This window comes from Myotis daubentonii, chromosome 4 (assembly GCF_963259705.1).
Source record: "Myotis daubentonii chromosome 4, mMyoDau2.1, whole genome shotgun sequence".
Taxonomy (NCBI): Eukaryota; Metazoa; Chordata; class Mammalia; order Chiroptera; family Vespertilionidae; genus Myotis; species Myotis daubentonii.
Genome location: NC_081843.1, coordinates 33,064,585 through 33,082,399, shown reverse-complemented (window position 1 = coordinate 33,082,399; position 17,815 = coordinate 33,064,585). Strand labels below are relative to the sequence as shown.

The 17,815-nt window shown below is 59.6% G+C and overlaps 1 protein-coding gene across 1 annotated transcript; it reads left to right on the top strand.

Annotated features, from left to right (window-relative positions):
• Positions 1-2,082: 2,082 nt before the first annotated feature.
• Positions 2,083-17,106, top strand: LAT2 (linker for activation of T cells family member 2). The gene is made up of 13 exons (XM_059693442.1): positions 2,083-2,504; positions 6,547-6,661; positions 7,173-7,212; positions 10,191-10,234; positions 10,414-10,459; positions 10,958-10,995; positions 11,257-11,292; positions 11,370-11,400; positions 11,951-12,003; positions 13,348-13,413; positions 13,736-13,798; positions 14,402-14,525; positions 16,497-17,106. The coding sequence occupies exons 2-12, from the start codon at positions 6,568-6,570 to the stop codon at positions 14,506-14,508; spliced, it is 618 nt and encodes a 205-aa protein (XP_059549425.1). The 5' UTR covers positions 2,083-2,504; positions 6,547-6,567; the 3' UTR covers positions 14,509-14,525; positions 16,497-17,106.
• The last annotated feature ends 709 nt before the right edge of the window (positions 17,107-17,815 follow it).

The window sequence follows — 17,815 nt, the reverse complement described above, 5'->3', positions numbered from 1 at the left end:
GTGTTGGAGCTGCTGACCATCTCTGCAGGCAGGAAACCCCGGGGAGGCACATGGTCCAGGGGTAGACGGAAGCCTATCAGGTTTACCCACTTGTGTGAGGAGGGGCCAGGCAGGCAGCCCAGGGGGGAGAGCTGCTGGCCTTTACCCACTGATGTCCCTGCGCTCAGGTGGTGGGAAGATTACGGGCTCTGGACACTTTAGGGGTCTGGATTCAAATCCAGTTCGTCTCTGAGGCAACGTGTTCTCACCTGTGTAAGAAACATTCAGCCAGCAAAAGTGACCATGGAGATTAAATGTAGCCTGGCTGGCATGGCTCAGTGGTTAAGCATCGACCTATGAACCAGGAGGTCACAGTTCAATTCCTGGTCAGGGCACGTCCCGGTTGTGGGCTCAGTCCCCAGTCGGGGGAGTGCAGGAGGCAGTCGACCAATGATTCTCTCTCATCACTGATGTTTCTATTTCTCTCCCTCTCCCTTCCTCTCTGAAATCAATAAAAATATATATATTTTTTAAATGTAGCCAACACCCTCATGAAATAAGGGCATGTGGTGGTAGTGATTGCCCTGGCACAGGTTTGGGAGTCAGATGAGGTTAGTTTCAGTCCTAGTCCCACCACGTACACCAACGGTTCTCAACCTGGGGGTCGAACGACCTTTCACAGGGGTCGCCTAAGACCACCAGAAAACACATATATAATTACATATTGTTTTGTGATTAATCACTATGCTTTCATTATGTTCAATTTGTGACACTGAAAATACATCCTGTATATCAGATATTTACATTACGATTCATAACAGTAGCAACATTACAGTTATGAAGTAGCCACGAAAATAATTTTATGGTTGGGTCACAACATGAGGAACTGTATTAAAGGGTCGCGGCATTAGGAAGGTTGAGAACCACTGACGTACAGCGATGGGGACAAGCTCCTGACAGTGAGGGCGCAGGGCGTCTCCCAAAATGAGCTCTAGTCTGTGCACCCCCCTTCTCTCCCACGGGGTGGCAGCAGCGGGCCCAGCCCTCAGTTTCTGTTTCGGTTCTGGCTGAGCCTTGTCTGCACTTGGCCCCTTGCCAGCCTCGGCTGGACCTGGCCTGCAGGAGGTCTTGGCCACCCCTACTAGGGCCACAAGAGACACCCAGTCCCGGCCTGGAGCGGGGACACCAGGCTCTGAAGTGCCAGACTGATGGGGTGCTGGGGACCCTCGGGGGCCTCCCTGTGACCTCTGGCAGTTGGGGTGCCACTAATCGTTCCATGGCTTTGGGCAAGTTACTAACGACCTGCACCATGAACACTGGAGCCAATCTCTCCCAGTGAGCGGGTGCCTTCCAGACCTCCCCCCACCCCTCCCACAGCGGAGCGAAGGGCTGGTCCCCGTGGGGCTGTGGTCGCACTGCCAGTGCTCTCACCCTGCTCTGCTCTCTCCCTGCCTCCTCTGCAAAACCGGGGTGATGAGATGTGGCTCCCAGGACAGGAGAAGCCGGGATTGTCCTCCTGTCCTTCCGTGTGGCTGCCTCTCTCGCTCCCGCTAATGCCTGTGGCTGTCCGTTCCTCTGTCAGCTGCCTTGTCTCCAGCCGTTTGTTCTGTCTTCTCTTTCCACCCATGTCTCATGTTGTGTGTGTGTGTGTGAGTGTGTGTGCGTGTCTGAGTGTGTGTGCGTGTCTGAGTGTGTGTGCGTGTCTGAGTGTGTGTGCGTGTCCGGGTGTGTGTGCGTGTCTGAGTGTGTGTGCGTGTCTGAGTGTGTGTGCGTGTCTGAGTGTGTCCGGGTGTGTGTGCGTGTCTGAGTGTGTCTGAGTGTGTCCGGGTGTGTGTGCGTGTCTGAGTGTGTCTGAGTGTGTGTGCGTGTCCGGGTGTGTGTGCGTGTCTGAGTGTGTCTGAGTGTGTCCGGGTGTGTGTGAGTGTCTGAGTGTGTCTGAGTGTGTGTGCGTGTCCGGGTGTGTGTGCGTGTCCGGGTGTGTGTGCGTGTCCGGGTGTGTGTGCGTGTGTCCGGGTGTGTGTGCGTGTCTGAGTGTGTGTGCGTGTCTGAGTGTGTCCGGGTGTGTGTGCGTGTCTGAGTGTGTCTGGGTGTGTGTGCGTGTTTTGGTGTTAGTGTGCATTTGTGTTCTTTAGCGTGTGCTTCTCCACGTCTTCCTGCTGCCGCTGCCTGTGTGTGTCCGCGTGTGCACTTCCATTTCATTCTTCCTCCCTGCCCCTCTGCGTCTCTTACTCTCTGTGTGACTTGTGTTTACACGTGTGTGCTTAGCGTGTGTGTCCATAGCTTTCTGTTCTCTCTCTCTCTCTCTCTCTCTCTCTCTCTCTCTCTCTCTCTCTCGTGCATGTGTCTCTCTGTTCACACCAGAGCCTGTCCGGCAGGGCAGCGGATGTGTGAGGGATGATTCAGTGGCTGACAGGAAGCCTGCCGCCTTGCTTGCTGCCCACAAGTATCTGTGGTGTTGGCGTCAGCTCCTGCAGGTGTGTGGGCTCAAGATGAGGTGGCCGCAGTGAAGAGCCCTCAACTCTCAGGTAAGCCTTTCCCGGAGCACCTGGAGCCTGGCCCTGGGGGCAGGGGTCCGGAGGCTGCCCCCGACCTCCGACACCGTGGGGGTTGGAGTGGCCTCTCCGGAGCCCTTGGCGGCCTGCTGGGGGAAGTGGGAAGAGGTCAGGATGCCGGACACCCCTTCCTTTGGCCCCGCTCCTGCCCTGGTGGCCCTGACTAGGGAGCCCTTCCCCCTGGACCCTGCGGCACTCAGAGAGGCAGCCTGGTTCTGGGCCTTCAGCCACTTCCCTGCCCTCACCTTTCCCAGCCGGGTCTGCAGTCCTAGGAGGCCTCCAGGGTGGGCCCCTCACTTCCAGAGACCGTGAGGGGCCAGGACAGCGGCCCCCGGTCCATGCCCACGAGCTTAGGTTTCTTCATCTATAAAATGGAACTGTGATATCTCAGACACGGGGCTACGCACGGGAGAATGGTGAGACTCTACAGGCAAGCGTGCCTAGGCCCTGCCCCAGGCCAGACGGAGGCATCTGTCCCTGCCGCCCCACCCAGGCCCCAGCCCGGCCGGCCAGCTCCCTGCCGGGGTCTGAGATGGAAGCCCCGGAGACCTCCCTGTGCCCAACTCTGTCAACAGGTGGCCCTGGCCTTCGCCACCCTCCACTCCTGCCCTGGGACAAGGGCTGCCCAGGCCCTGCACCAGTCACCTGAGCACTGAGAGCCTCTGTTAGAAGCCCCTGGGACGGCCTCATCTGAAGGCCAAGTTACTGGGGAAAACGAAACAGACCCCAGAGCAGAGCCCAGTGGCTGAAGCCTTTTGGGGGCTGAGACCAGGGCCTCTCTCTCCACCCCCAGCCTGCCCTGCAGCCCTGGTGGGCCTCGGTCCCCCCATCAACAGCAGGACAGGTGCCGGGGAATGGGCAGGATCACCCCCCAGGGCCTCTCTGGCGGGAGGCTCAGACGCGAGGCCCACACCGCGCAGCCCTGAGGGCTTTCCCACACAGCTTGCTGCAGACCTTGTTCATATGAAAACTGCCCACTTCCCTTTGTGCTATTTTGGCCTGCAGAGCCACGGGCTGTAACAGCCGCCCTCCCACCCCACCCAGCCCTGCCTGGCTTCTTGGGGCCTCTCTCCCCCCACCCTCCCCGCCCCATCTGCTCTCGGAACATGGGTGGGAAGTGACGCGAGAGGGCATAGGAGTTTTACTCAAATTAGTCTATTTTTAAAATGTATTTCATGATTCTTAAAAATATAAGAAAAAGATAAAGGAGCGTGGCCTTCATAGGCAGCGTGCCCCGGGCTTTGGTCCTGCTGCCGCGACTGGCCAGCGGTGCGAGCCCGGACAGAGTGCTTCCCTCTGGGCCTGGTGTCTCCGCGTGATGCTGTGGGTGTCTGCGCCAGCTAGCTGGGGCTGGGGCAAGAGCCGTGCTCTCTTCCCCTCCCAGCCCCTCTCAGGTCCCAGCACAAGGCCCACGTCAGGCAGGGGAGGGAGGCTCGGGCCTGCCTGTGTGGGGAGCAGGCAGAGAAGGCTCTGGAGAGACGTGCTCCCAGACCCAAAGGCAGCTCTGGCCCCAACAGGCGGCAGCTGCCCCTGCCCCGGGAGCCAGGTGATGGCCAGTCGTGACAGTCACGGCCAGCTGTGCCCCACCTGCCCCAGCACCTTCCATGCCTCATCTCGATGCCAGGTCTCATGTGACAAACCCAGGAAGAGTGTCCTTCTTCCCCCACTTAACAAAGGGGCAACCAAAGGCCCGGGACACTGGGATTCAATTTTTGTTCCTGGCAGAATTCGCATTCTCCTCCCCAGCCTCCCCCAGGGCCAGGGGGTGGAGATGGACCAGGGCCACCCCTGAGGGTGCTTCACCTCCGGAAGCAAAAGGGCTCTCCGATAGTCAGGGTCCTCTGGGGCGGAGGCCACCCTTCCCCAGAGGTCAGCAGGTCATGTCCCGGGGCTCCACGTGCCAGCTCACGTCTGGAGTCTTAAACAGCCCCTGGGGGTGGCCGGTGGTGGGCTCCTGTCCCAGCTCTCGCAGGGGGCATGTGTGCGACCCAGCCGTGTGTCTGTGCCCAAGTCTCCTTTCGGTACACAGAGTCACGGTGCTAACCAAAGGACGACGTTATCGAGGACCCGGAGCCTGAGAGAGCTGTCCAAACTAGCCGGCCAGAAATAAGGCCCTCCGTGCGCTTCTCTTAAGGGAGCCCCAGCCGTGAGCCTGGCTGGATGTGATTGACCCCCATTTTACAGATGAGAAAACTGAGGCCAAGAGATACTGAGGCACAGACAGGAGTTGACCCCAGGAGGCCTCCCTCTAAGGCAGGTGTTCCCAACTTCCAGCAGCCCGAGGGGACTCAGGAGGCAGGGCAAGCTGTGCAGACCAGGAGGGCAGTGCCCAGCCCCCGAGAGGAGGGGAGCGGATCCCCTCAAACAGCATCGGGTGTGACGGGGGCCAGTCCTTCTCCCCACCTGGAGGCTGCCCTGTGGCGAGATTTTGGAATTCCCGTGTTCCCACTGACTCACTCGAAACTCCGCGTCTGGGGAAGGAGCGGTGGCTTCTCTGGGGCGGGCCCCTGACGAGGCTCCGCACTGCGTGGAGCTGTCTTGCTGGCTTTGCCCCAGATTCGGGAGCTCAAAGAAGTGAGGGGACAGCCAGGGGCACCAGGCCTCAGGGGAGCCCGAAGCAGAAGGTGGGTCCGTCTTCTCCCTAAGCCTCACCCGCCCCCCCAGCTGTAAAGAGGGGGAAGCCCTCCTCCCAGGTGCCTGATGCAGGATGCACAGGTGTGCACAGAGTGGGCGCTCGGTGCGGAGGCTCCGTGCACCTGGGGCACCGGCCCCTCAGACAGCCCCTGCTGCCCTCAGCTGGTCCCGGCTATTTCGAGATGGCTGAGTCTCTTGATAGTTTCAATGATTCTCCTTGGAAACCCCCTCAAGGGAGCTGAGCTTGCCTTCACCAGACCCTGGTGTGCAGATTTGATCACCAAGATCAGACAGTCAGAGTGTGGCCCTGAGGCTGTGGCTGGGACCAGCCACTAAGACAGCAGCCAGCAGGCAGGGATTCAGGGCCTCCTTGCCCTGTAGCCTCTCTCCTCCAGCCCCACATCCCACCACTAGCCACCGTGGGCCATACACCAGGTCTCTCTGAGTTCGCTTCTCCCAAGCTCGTCAGCCCACCTCCTCCAAGAAGCCTTCCCTGATCTCCCTCCTCCCAGCTCCCAGGGCAGGAGGAACCTGGGTGCATGGATTTTTAATGAATGGAAATCCTGCCCCCGGCTCCTCCGGGAGGCCATGGATGGGGTGGAGAAGTGCCCACGGTTGGGTGAGGGCTGCTGGGAGGTCCCATGCTGAAGGGTCCACAGACTCCGGGCTTGGGGAGTAAAGCTGGACTTATCGGAGGGAGGGGATGCAGTGGGCAAAGCCAGAGTTAGGGTCTGGTGCTGGAACTTGAATCCTGTCTTTCCACTTAGCACAGTGGTTCTCACCCTTCTGGCCCTTTAAATACAGTTCCTCATGTTGTGACCCAACCATAAAATTATTTTCGTTGCTACTTCATAACTGTAATGTTGCTACTGTTATGAATCGTCATGTAAATATCTGATATGCAGGATGGTCTTAGGCGACCCCTGTGAAAGGGTCGTTCGACCGCCAAAAGGGTCGCGACCCACAGGTTGAGAACCACTGACGTAGCAATTGGGAGATGTCTGGCCTCCGTTTCTTTATCTGTGAAATGGAGCAAGCCCCTCCCTCAAAGGGCAATTGTGTGGATTAAGCGAGGGTGTATGCAGGAGTGTGGATACGCACATGGTGCTGCCTGGTGGGTCCCCAGAACCTTCCAGCACTTACCATGTGTTGATCCTGGCCTTGGGGGGTCACGAGTCCAGGTCTGGGGTCAGACAGAGGAATAGGTGTGGTCCTGCCCTGGCCCTCCAGCAGGGTGGGAAGGGTGCTCCACAGCCTAGACTCAGCTGTGAGGCTGGCAGGGGCCAGTGGGGGTAAGAAGCCTGAGAGTGTGGGGCTGGGCGGGCTCCTGAAGGGGTAGCCCCCTCGCCCTCCCACCCTGGTTCACGTGGCAGCGTTGCAGGAAAAGTGCACAGGAGCCGACATGAGTGCAGAGACGGAGCTGCTGTGGCCCGGGGTGGCCTTCCTGCTGCTGCTGGGCGCGGTGGCCAGCCTGTGTGTTCGCTGCTCCCGCTCAGGTAAAGGCGGGATTATGCCAGGGAGGGGTTGGAGTATGATGGGGAGGGGTTGGGGAGGGAAGCTCATGGGCACAATGGAGGAGAGGACAGTCTACCCAGCAACTCTCACAGGCCAGGCCTGGCTGTGTTTGGAAGAGGCTGTCAGATAAGCCTCACAGGATGGGGGTGACTCCCCCAAGGGCTGGCCCCAAACTGCACCTGAACACCATCAGCCTGGTTCACTGGGGGGCTTTGGGTTTGCTGGGTCAAGGGGCATGTCTGGGGCAGGGGTTTGCTCTGGACAAGGGAGGAAAGGCTGGGCTGGCTGCCTGCCTGGGGCGTCCACCTTGTCTACGCTCCGCTCTCCTAAATAAGTAGTGAGAGACACCAAGTCCATGTCCGGTGGCCCTCAGTGATCGGCAGGCCCCCGTGTCCTGTCCTAGGACAGGGCACAGGCAGGCAGGATGAGGGGGCCTTGGGTGTCAGTTCCACCCTGGCTCTGGATGCTTGCTAATCCGGTCCGTTTTTGCAGGTGCGAAGCGACCGGAGAAAATTTATGAGCAGAGGAACCTGTGAGTGCCTCAGTGTCCCCGGCCCAGTGACTGTGTGCCTGGGTGTGGGCACCCCCTCAGGCATCCGGCATGCTGTGCCTCACCCCTTTCCTCGCACCTCCTCCAGGCTGGGCTCCGGTGGGTCCCGAGCAGCCGGATAAGGAGGGGGGGCACCCAGGGCTGCCCAGGCCCTGCCCCAGCCCAGTCAGGGCCTCAGGAGGAGGGGCTGCCCAAGAGCATCTGCAGACAGAGACCCCCGTGAACCCAGCCCAGGCAGCCTGCTGTGCGGGTGGGGGTGGGTGTCCACGGAGGAATTCGGCCTCTTGGTGCCATGAGGGGTGGGGGTGTGGGGCAGACACTGGGCACAGAGCAAAATGTGAGCTGTGTCTACATCTCCCTTGGAAAATGCTAAAGGAGCCAGGGAGGATGTGGGCATGTGCCTGGGGGGATTAAGGAAGGCCTGATAGAGGAGGTGGGAAAGATTTTTTTCTTTTTGTAATTTAAATCTTCATTTATTTAGATTGATTTTTTTACATTCTTTTTTTTTAATCTTTAAATTCTTTATTAGTTAAGGAATTACAAATGTGTCCTCATCCCCCCCAATAACCCCCATCCTCCACCTCCCCCGCCCCCCCTCCCACCACCACTCATGCTCTCATCCCCCTGTTGTCCATGTCCATTGGTTAGACCTATATGCATGCATACAAGTCCTTTGGTTGATCTCTCCCCCTTACCCCCACCCTCCCCTATTTTCCCTCTGGGGATTAATAGTCTGATTGCTGTTTCTCTGTCTTTGGATCTGTCCTTGTTCATCAGTCTATGTTGTTCTCTATAATCCACAAATGAGTGAGATCATGTGGTATTTATCTTTCTCTGACTGGCTTATTTCACTTAGCATAATGCTCTCCAGTTCCATCCAAGCTGTTGCAGAAGGCAATAGTTCCTTCTTTTTTATCTCAGCGTAGTATTCCATTGTATAGATGTACCACAGTTTTTTAATCCACTCATCTGCTGATGGGCACTTAGGCTGTTTCCAGATCTTAGCTATGGTGAATTGTGCTGCTATGAACATAGGGGCGCATATATCCTTTCTGATTGGTGTTTCTGGCTTCTTGGGATATATTCCTAGAAGTGGGATCACTGGGTCAAATGGGGGTTCCATTTTTCGTTTTTTGAGGAAGCGCCATACTGTTCTCCACAGTGGCTGCACCAGTCTGCATTCGGTGGGAAAGATTTCAAGAGAAAAAGAGGCCAAAGGGGATATTCTAGAGGGAGAGAGAACAGTGTGGGCAGTCGCTGACATAGGACCGGGTGGACACTGTCTTGCAGGGATGAGGTGGCAGGTACCGTGTGTCTCGGGGAAAATGAGCTGGATGAGGCCTTGACTGTGGGAGAGGCCTTAGCCTTCGTTCCAAGGACCAAGGGGGCCACAGAAGAGCTGGAAGTGGGGGTTCCTGTGCAGCAGGAAGGAGGGAGGTGGGGCAGAGATGCAATGGGGTCAGAGAGCCCAGTGGAGTGGTGGGGCTGGGAGATGGAGCTCCAGGCACTTGGAGGGCAGGCGGGCCGCTCTGTGAGTGCTGGGAGGGTAAGCTGTGCGAGACCTTGCAAACCAGGGCGCCACCCTCGGACAGCCCCAGGCAGGGGGCAGCGGCCATTGGCATCCTGACGTTGAGCAGGCGGGTGACTAGATGGAGGGCCTGCGCGTGAACGCCCACGCACCCCCACACGCTCCTTGCACACTTGCTCAGGCGTGCACTTCTCACACATGCAGCACTGTATGCACACTCGGGTGGCTACTCACGCACAGATGGGCACACACGCCCTTTCTCATTTCCTTTTGCAACTGAAAAACCACAATGAGACTTGAAAATAGAATTTCCCCGTCCAGGCCCACCCCGGGGGCAGGACTGGATCTCTCCAGCCATCTTTGGCCACTTGGCTGTCTAGATCGCTAGCCCACTGCCTCCACCAGGAGTGGGCTGGGCTGCCTGGTGCCCCTACGCCCCTGCCCCCAGGCAGGCCTCCTCAGAACCTCCCCTCTCCGCTCCCCCCACCCCGCAGCCCCTGCCCACTCAAGGCCCCTAACTGATCTTAGACTGTAGACTAAACCTCCCCGTGTAGGGGTGGGGAAACGGTGGGAGGAGGTGGGAGGAGAGCTTGGGGTCCAGCCTACGGTGTGCCAGGCCCAGCTCCTGCACCACTTCCTCCGGAAGCCATGCCTGGTTCTCTCCTGCGGATTTGGATAGAGCATCCTCCCTAAATCACGTCACCCCGACCCCCAGCACCCCAGGAGCTCCTAGAAGGCTGGGCCAGGCACCCATATTAATCCAGGGGAGACGCCAAAACGCTGTAATGATTAGCTGATCTGTTCACCATCCTTCGTGGTCGCTTCCATTCTCAAAGGCACTTCATGGTCCAAAATGGCAGCGAGGGCTCCAGCCCTTATCTCTGCATCCAGGTCGTAGTTAGAATGAAGGAGAAGGACGAAAAGGCTGTGCCCAGTTGCCAGTGAGTCCTTTAAGGAGCTTTCCCGGAACTCCCAACAACCATGGCTTGCATTTCACTGACCAGAGCTTTATCACGTGGCCACAAGTAGGTGCAAGGGAGGCCGTGATATACAGTCTTTTAGGTGGGCCTGCTGCTGGCTACACAAAAGTCAGGGTTGTGCTTCAAAGGAAGAAGGGACACTGGACAATGACTAGATGCCTGCCCACAGACCCTCCTGGCCATCTCTGGGGGTTCCTGGGTACCCCATGTTGAGAAATGGGTCTTTCGGCAGCTGACTCTAGGCCAGGGCCATGTTAAAAGGGTGGGCACCCAGTGGGCAGGGCTCTGGCTCTGACACCTGGAGGGGTGGCAGGCAGCTCCTTCTCCTCACCCTTGCCCTACTATGTGCCTCCTCTCTGTTCCTTGTCCCCCTCTGTCCCTCTCTCCTGTCTCCCTGTCCCTTGGGCTGTGGGGGGCCAGGCCCTAGCTCAAAACAGTCCCTGTGTTTCCAGGCAAGAGAATCAACAGAGCTTTGCAGTGACCGGGACCTATTCCTGTGAGTCCCAAACAGAAGGGTCCAGGGGCTGGGCTCAGGGATGGGGGGGAGGGAGGACATATCAAACTCCCTTCGTCCTGAAGGGGTGGCCATGCCCAACCTGGTAGGGTGAAGGGGTGAGGGAGCTACACTGGAAAGCTGGCATTGGGGTCCAGCTAACACCCCCTCATCCTTTGCAGTGGCCAGGCCCCTGATGGACACAGCCTCTGACCTGGCACCAACAAGGTAGGAATGAGCCCCTTGGCCTGGACCCAGAGGGGTCACAGCCCCCACAGGAAGTGATGAGGAGGACGCTGGGGTCCCCACCTGGCTGAGCCCAGGCCAAGACCTTACTTCCTCCTCAGACCTCAGAGTTCCAGTGCCTGACAGAGAAGGGCCTCCCTCCATCCAGTGGCCTTCAAATCCCCCAAAACCCTAGAGCAGTGGTTCTCAACCTTCTGGCCCTTTAAATACAGTTCCTCGTGTTGTGACACAACCATAAAATTATTTTCGTGGCTACTTCATAACTGTAATGTTGCTACTGTTATGAATCGTCATGTAAATATCTGATATGCAGGATGGTCCTAGGCGACGCCTGTGAAAGGATCGTTCGACCGCCAAAGGGGTCGCGACCCACAGGTTGAGAACGGCTGCCTTAGAGCCATCCCCCTCCCACCTCCAGCCCCCGTGGCTCCTCCTCAGCCCCTCCCTCAGTCCTTGCCTCACTGCACCCCTCCCTTGCAGGAAGGATAAGCTGCTGCAGTTCTCCCCCAGCCTCGAGGGTGAGTGAGCCTCATACACCGGTGCGGGGCAGGGGTGAGGTGGGACTGAGACAGGTGACTACCTGGTGGGACAGGTACTGTGCACGCGTGCAGGGGAGGTGTGGGGGAGGCGAGGCAGGGCAGCCAGGCCTGACAGGGAGGCCTTTGCAGGAGACATATACGCCAGGCTGGGGGGCCTGAGGGGATTGGCCTAGTGGGGGAGGGGAACGAGCAGGTAGGTGCAAAGGTGTGAAGGTAAGAAACCCTTGGCCTTCCTTCCAGATTCTGCATCACCAAGGTACCTGAACTTCAGCAAAGGTAGGTGGGCTCCGGGGTTGGGGCTGCAGTGGGGGCCCCCTCCAGGAGCGTGGGCCTAATCCCGCCTCCTCCTGCAGGACGCAGACACGGATCAGATGCCTCCTACATGTGAGTGGCCTTCTCCCAGCCCTGCCTGGACTCCCGTGCTCAGGAAGGCCTCCTGCCCTCGGACCCCCGCCAGGCCAGGCAGGCGCTCGGTAGCGTTGTTCCCCTTCAGGGGCTCGGAGGGTGTGGGGACAGTGGCAGGGCCATGGGGACATGGTCCTGCTCAGAAGGGCCTGTGTGGAGGGACCATCCCGCATCGCCCAGTCAGACACCTCACAGGGGCACCTGGAGCCGCTGCCGGAGAGGAAGGGCCCTCGGATAGCTCCTCCCTCAGACGGGCAGGCTGAGGCCCAGGGCAGGTGGAGACCTGTCTGGGTCACATGGCAAGGCGCTAGTGCCAGGCTGTCTCCCCCTCAGCCCCAGGATGGCTCCGGGGCCCAGGGAAGTGGGATGGGGGGATGGGGGAGACCCTGGCCCAGCCCCCATGGGCCCCTGGGGGAGTGATGGCTGAAGCAGTCCTTGCCTCACTGCACCCATGAAGCTCCCCCCCCCCCGCCCCCCAGCAACACGGGCCTGCCCAGCCACTGGTGTTGTGTTTGTGTTTTCTTGCCAGAGACCCCATCATGGAGTATTTCAACTGGGAGCGGTCCCAGAAGCAGCAGGGAGGTGAGGCAGAGAGGAAGGAGGGGCTAGGGAGGAGAAGCATGGTGGGACCGAGGCATTTGGGAGGACTCGGAGGAGGAGCCTGAGCCTTGGTGTGGATCGGTTGGGGGGTGAGGGGCAGATGAGGGAGCTGGCACCTCGGGCAGGAGCCCAGGTGCAGAGGAGAGAAGAGATGTGTGGGAGTCAGGGGTGGGCCACAGGGGCAAGCAAGCAAGAGCGGGATTGCCGGGTCCCTCGTCATCCAGGTCCCATCCCGGGCTGGGCACATATGGGGCCTCAGAGGACGGCCCAGGATGGCGCAGACTGGCTGACGGATGCTGCAACTCTAGGCCCTCAACACCCTTGCTTTACAGAAAGAGAAACTGAGGACCGAGGGCGGGCAGTGCTCCTGCCCGGGCCATGCTGGGGTGGGGAGTGAGGCACCGCTGGGCAGGGAGTGGGTCCTCTTCATCCCCCTGCAGCTTCCAAATTGGGGTGGGGCCTCGTTTCTCAGAGCCCTTCTGATGTAAGTGGATGGTGGGTGAGTTGTTAGAGCTGAGCTTCCAGTTGGGGGCGGGGGGCATGCTCTGTAGGCCACACGCAGTCTAAGCCCCTGGACAAAGACCCCACTGAAGGGTCTGCTTCCAGGTAAGCTTCGACCTGGCTGCTGTCTCTCCTGGGCCCCCAGTGGCTCTCACTGCCTGAGAGAGATGGGCCTCCCTCCATCCAAATACCCATCCTGGGCCTGAATGCAGCCCCTCCCCTGACCTCCCCTCCCCAGTGCATTAGGGGTAAACTTGGAGAACAGAGAAGGAGCTCAGAGTGGCAGCTGCTGAGCCAGGCCAGTGCGCATTAAGAAGCTTGTCCAGGAAAATGTTCGAGGCCCTGGGGGACCCAGAAGACTGGGGGCTTAGCAGGACAGGTCATCTGCCACAGGAGCGGGGGTGGGGGGGACAGAAGGAGAGAGGAAGAGCCAGGCTTGATGGACAGGGCCCACTATAATGAAGTCCTCTCCCCTCTCCCCTCTCCCCTCTCCTCTCTCCTCTGTCCCCTGTCCCCTGTCCCCTGTCCCCTCTCCCCTCTCCCCTCTCCCTTCTCTCCTCTCCCCTCTTCCCTCTCCCCTGTCCCCTCTTCCCTCTTCCCTGTCCCCTCTCCCCTCTCCCCTCCCCCCTCTCCTCTGTCCCCTGTCCCCTCTCCCCTCCCCCCTCTCCTCTGTCCCCTGTCCCCTCTCCCCTCTCCCCTCCCCCCTCTCCTCTGTCCCCTGTCCCCACTCCCCTACCCCCTCTCCCTTCTCTCCTCTCCCCCTTCCCTCTCCCCTGTCCCCTCTTCCCTCTTCCCTGTCCCCTCTCCCCTCTCCCTTCTCCGCAGCAGATGACGAGGATGCTAACTCCTACGAGAACGTGCTCATCTGCAAGCAGAAAGAGCCCGACTCAGGTGAGGCTACCAGCCCGGAGCTGGGCAGGGACTGGTGAGATCTGAAGTTCCCACAGAGGCATAGCCCTCCTTGAAACCCGAAAGTTCACAGACACCTCAATGGCTTTGGGTCAAGCACTGCCCCCTGTCCTGGGAGGAGGCCCCATCATCCTGGGCCTCAGTGGGCATGCTCTATGGGGAGCCCTTCCAACCCGAGGGGCTGCCCACACAGGGGCACGAGAGGCCTCTCTGGAGGGGCCGTGGCAGCGCGATGGCCTGAGGACCAGTCGTGGTGGCTTCCCCTTCCTCCCTGCAGGCCCTCTCCCCGGTTCTCTCCCTGCAGGCGATGAGGATTATCAGAACTCTGCTTCCATCCACAAGTGGCGGGAGTCCAGAAAGGTCGTAGGTATGTGGCCAGAGCAGGGGCTCCTGAGTGGACAGCTTCAGCGGGCTCAGGGGGGCCTGGCCGGGGAGGATGGGGGGAAGGGTAGTGGGAGTCAGGGGGGTCTGGCCGGGGAGGATGGGGGGAAGGGTAGTGGGAGTCAGGGGGGCCTGGCCGGGGAGGATGGGGGGAAGGGTAGTGGGAGTTAGGGGGGCCTGGCCGGGGAGGATGGGGGAAAGGGTAGTGGGAGTCAGGGGGGCCTGGCCAGAGAGGGCCAGGCTGGGGGGGCGGGGTACTCCCTTGCAGAAGGTCAGCTAATTTCAGAGAAGCTGAAGGCGGCAGCACATTGGCGGCTGCACTGGCCTTGACCACGGCCTCCTGAGGTCGGGGCCTCCTGCGCAGACTGCCTTCACCTGCGTGGATGGAGCCCCACTGACCCCACTTCCCGGGCAGACAAACAAAAATCTGGCAAATCCCAGAACCAGGACAGACACTCGTCCAGGGCAGCCTTTCCTTCAGGCTGCGTGTGGCTTCGGGGGGCTCGAGCCCTGGGTGGGCGTTCTGGCTCCAGGAACAGGTCTGGGTGTGCCCGTGTGAACCACTGACCGTTCGCCTGCCGGTCCACAGGGCAAGTCCCAAGAGAAGCACCTCTCTCCCCTGCGGGAATCCCCGATGAGGATGAAGATGGAGAGCCCGATTATGTAAATGGGGACGTGGCCGCCACGGAAGCCTAGGGCAGACCTGGGAGAAGGTACAGCTGCCCTGGTGCAGGGTGGTGGCCTCACTGACCAGAGGGCCCCATCCCCTGGGAAAAGGTGGGAGCTCGGGCTGGAGGAGCTGTGGTGAGGGCCAAGGGGTAGCACCCATGGGTGCGGAAATGGGGTGGCTCTGCAGGGTGTTGGGCCTCCTGAGCAGTCCCCGCCCACCCTGCCCCTGACTCCCAAGGCAGGCTTGGTGAGGTGAGATTCATGGCAAGCACGAGGTTGTCAGGCAGGGAAGGTGGTGAGTTAGTTGTTGGGTGAAGTGGGCTCTGGGTGGGTCCCTGCAACCTTGGGGCAGTGACAGCCTCCCCAGGTCTGCGCCCTCACTTGCAACATGGAGCCGGTGGGACCTGCGTCTTAGACAAGACACTGCACATAAAGCATGAGCCCAGCGGGGCTGGGCCAGTGTTGGCCTCAGGGGCACAGGGCAGGGCTGGGAGATGATGGCGCTGACGGCAGTAGTGGCTGAATTGTGTTAAGCAGCCACTTTGCTGGCCAGCACGGAGTCAAGTGCTCACACACACACCATCACTTGTCACCTCAAAGGCATCTGGCACTAAGCCATTTGCCCAAGGTCACACTTAGAATAAGTGTGTGTGTGTGTGTGTGTGTGTGTGTGTGGCGGGGGGGTCCACCCACAGTCCTCTCAGTGGGGGGCGGGCTGGGCAGGTCCGGAGCCAGCCACACAAGTTTGAGCCCAACAGGCAAAGGCCCACAGTTCACTCGTTCCCTTAGTCTTCACCACACCTGCCAGAGGCAAGGCCTGCCTTGGGTGCTGGGAACACAGTGGTAAACAACACACAAAATGCCTTGACATTGTGGTGGGAGAGGTACAGCAGATCCCGTGAGATAAGAGAGAGAGCCGAGGGGAAGTCCAGCCTACTGCATGGTGGTAAGTCCTGTGGAGGCGAACCCGGGAGGGAAGAGACGGGCAGTAAGGTGGGCAGTTCAGTAGGGGAGCCAGGGAAGCCATTTGGAGGCCCCTCCTCACCCTCCCGGGAAGGACACCAGCAGAGGGACTAGCAGAGGCATGCTCAGAGGCTCTGACAGCAGCAGGGGGGGGGGGGGGGCGGGGGAGCGTGGACGTGGAGGAAGGAGGAGGCCAGTCACGGAGGGCCAGCACCTGGGTTCTTTCCGAGATTTGGGGGTGGGAAGAGGGAACATGGGAAGGGTTGAAACACAAGAGTGACTTGATATTTCTAAAGGATCGCTGGCTACTGAGTAGCAAAATGAATACAGTCAGCCCTCTGAACCCATGGATTCAGCCAACCTCAGATGGAAAATATTGGGGGGGGGGGCGGGGTGAATCTCAGAAAGTTCCAAAAAGCAAAACTTGAATTTGCCGCACTGAGCAGTACACTGAACCCATGCTAATGATGTGTAGGCACACCCTGCAAAGACACCACTCACATAAGGGGCTTCAGCATCCTCCGGTGTGGGTATCTGGTGGAGCTGGGGGCGCCATCCTGGAATCATCCTCTGAGGAAACCGAGGGACGGCTCTACAGGGGGCGGCAGTGGGAACAGGGAGGCCAGTGAGTTAGGAGTCCAGACAAAAGATGCCGCCTTGGCCCAGGGAGGCAGCGGGAGAGGCAGATACTGAATGTTTGCGGAGTCCGTAGGACTCGCTGGTGCCCTTGGTGGGGTGCCCTGCGTGTGGGTGCGAGGGAGAGGCGTAGAACAGGATTGCAGGGTGTTGCCTAAGATCTGGGAGCTACGGGCAGAGCGGGTTTTGTGGGCAAGGCCAGTTTATTTCTGGGCCTGTTGATTGGAGAGGCCCACGCAGGGGAACATATGAAGTGGGCACCTGTGCGGGAGTAGGGAAGTCGGGCTGGAGAGAGACGTGAAGACAGGTCGGACGTACCCAGGCCTTGGCCAGGACCAGAGAGCACAGTCAGGGTTTCAAAGGAAAAGTGGGAGCTCTGGGAAGAGACTCAGCTTGATGGGTGGCTCTCTCCTCAGCCCGGGAGGGCAGCGGAACGCTGACCCCACTGTGCGCCCCTCCCCTCTTGAAACCAGTCGTGCCGAGGGGACGAAGTGCCAGCCAAAGCACGCCCTTTCCTGTAGCCAGCCACGTTCATCTTCGCCGAGGGGCCAAGGAACCACCGCTCACAGGAATAGTTACCGTCTCCCACCCGTCACCTCGCCGGAGCAGCTGGACTTCTGGACCCACCACGCTACTCACGGGAGGGGCACCTGCATGTCCCACGGACCATCCCTCTGGCCACACGGGACCCGCAAGTTACACGTGGAGCCAGCTTCCCGGGGGCTGGGAAGAGCGTGGCGTGAGCACACTGCGGCCCCTGTAACTGAATGCCCAGCACTGGGGCAGTGGCACCCCATCCCCACATCTAAGCACCGAACAGTACTGGCCTTCGTGTCCTTTTTGCTCTGGGTTTGGATCCCAAATCGCTTACTAATGTCAGTTGCTGGGATTCTGTGTGATCGATAAGTTGTGTAATTAACTTATACAGGTGGAGCCATATTTAATGTTCTGCGTTCCAGGGTAGGTTTTGTCTATCTTGTCTCCTCTAAGCATTACATGTTCTGACTTCAGCAGACACTTGGGGCGCCCTGAGGCCACAGCCACCGCAGGCTACCAGCGGGCGTGTCCTGTGGACAAAGTGCGTCAGTGCTGCCGAGGGGGAGGGGGCAGGCGTGGGGGGGGGGGGGCACAGCGGTGTCCCTCGGGTGCCCTGAATGCCTCCTCTGACTGGGCAGCATGACTGTCTCGGGGGAAGGGCAGAGGCCCCGTGGGACCTTGAGTCAGAAAAGCCACTCAGGGAAAAATGCCGCCTCCTTTCAAAACCTCAGTAAACCTTTTTCGTTTAAGGGCAGCGAGTCTCAGTCTGCTTCCTCTGCTTCGTGTACAACCAAGGGAGTGACTCAGCCTCTTGTGTCACAGAAAGGGAGCCTGCGGCCGGGGGACAGGACCGGGCCCCAAAGGGCAGCTCCTTCTGGGGCGGCACACCGATTCTTTCCGAGAATTGATGCCACGTTAGGAAATTAGAAAAAACATCTCGAGCACGGCTGTGGCCATTTGCCACTTCACAGCCTGCAGCCCTGACCGCACAAGCTCAGACCAGGGGGTGTGGCGGGGCCGAGGCTCGGGGTGGGGAGTCCCTCCTGGGTTACAGGTGTGGAAACCCCCATGTCTCTGGGGCCCCTCACCTGCAAGCTGGGCAGTCATTCCTTCACCTGACAGGGATCCCGAAGCTCCTGACAAAAAATAAGATGAAGCATGTGTTTTGTAAAACTTCACCTTGCTGTTTCTGAGGACC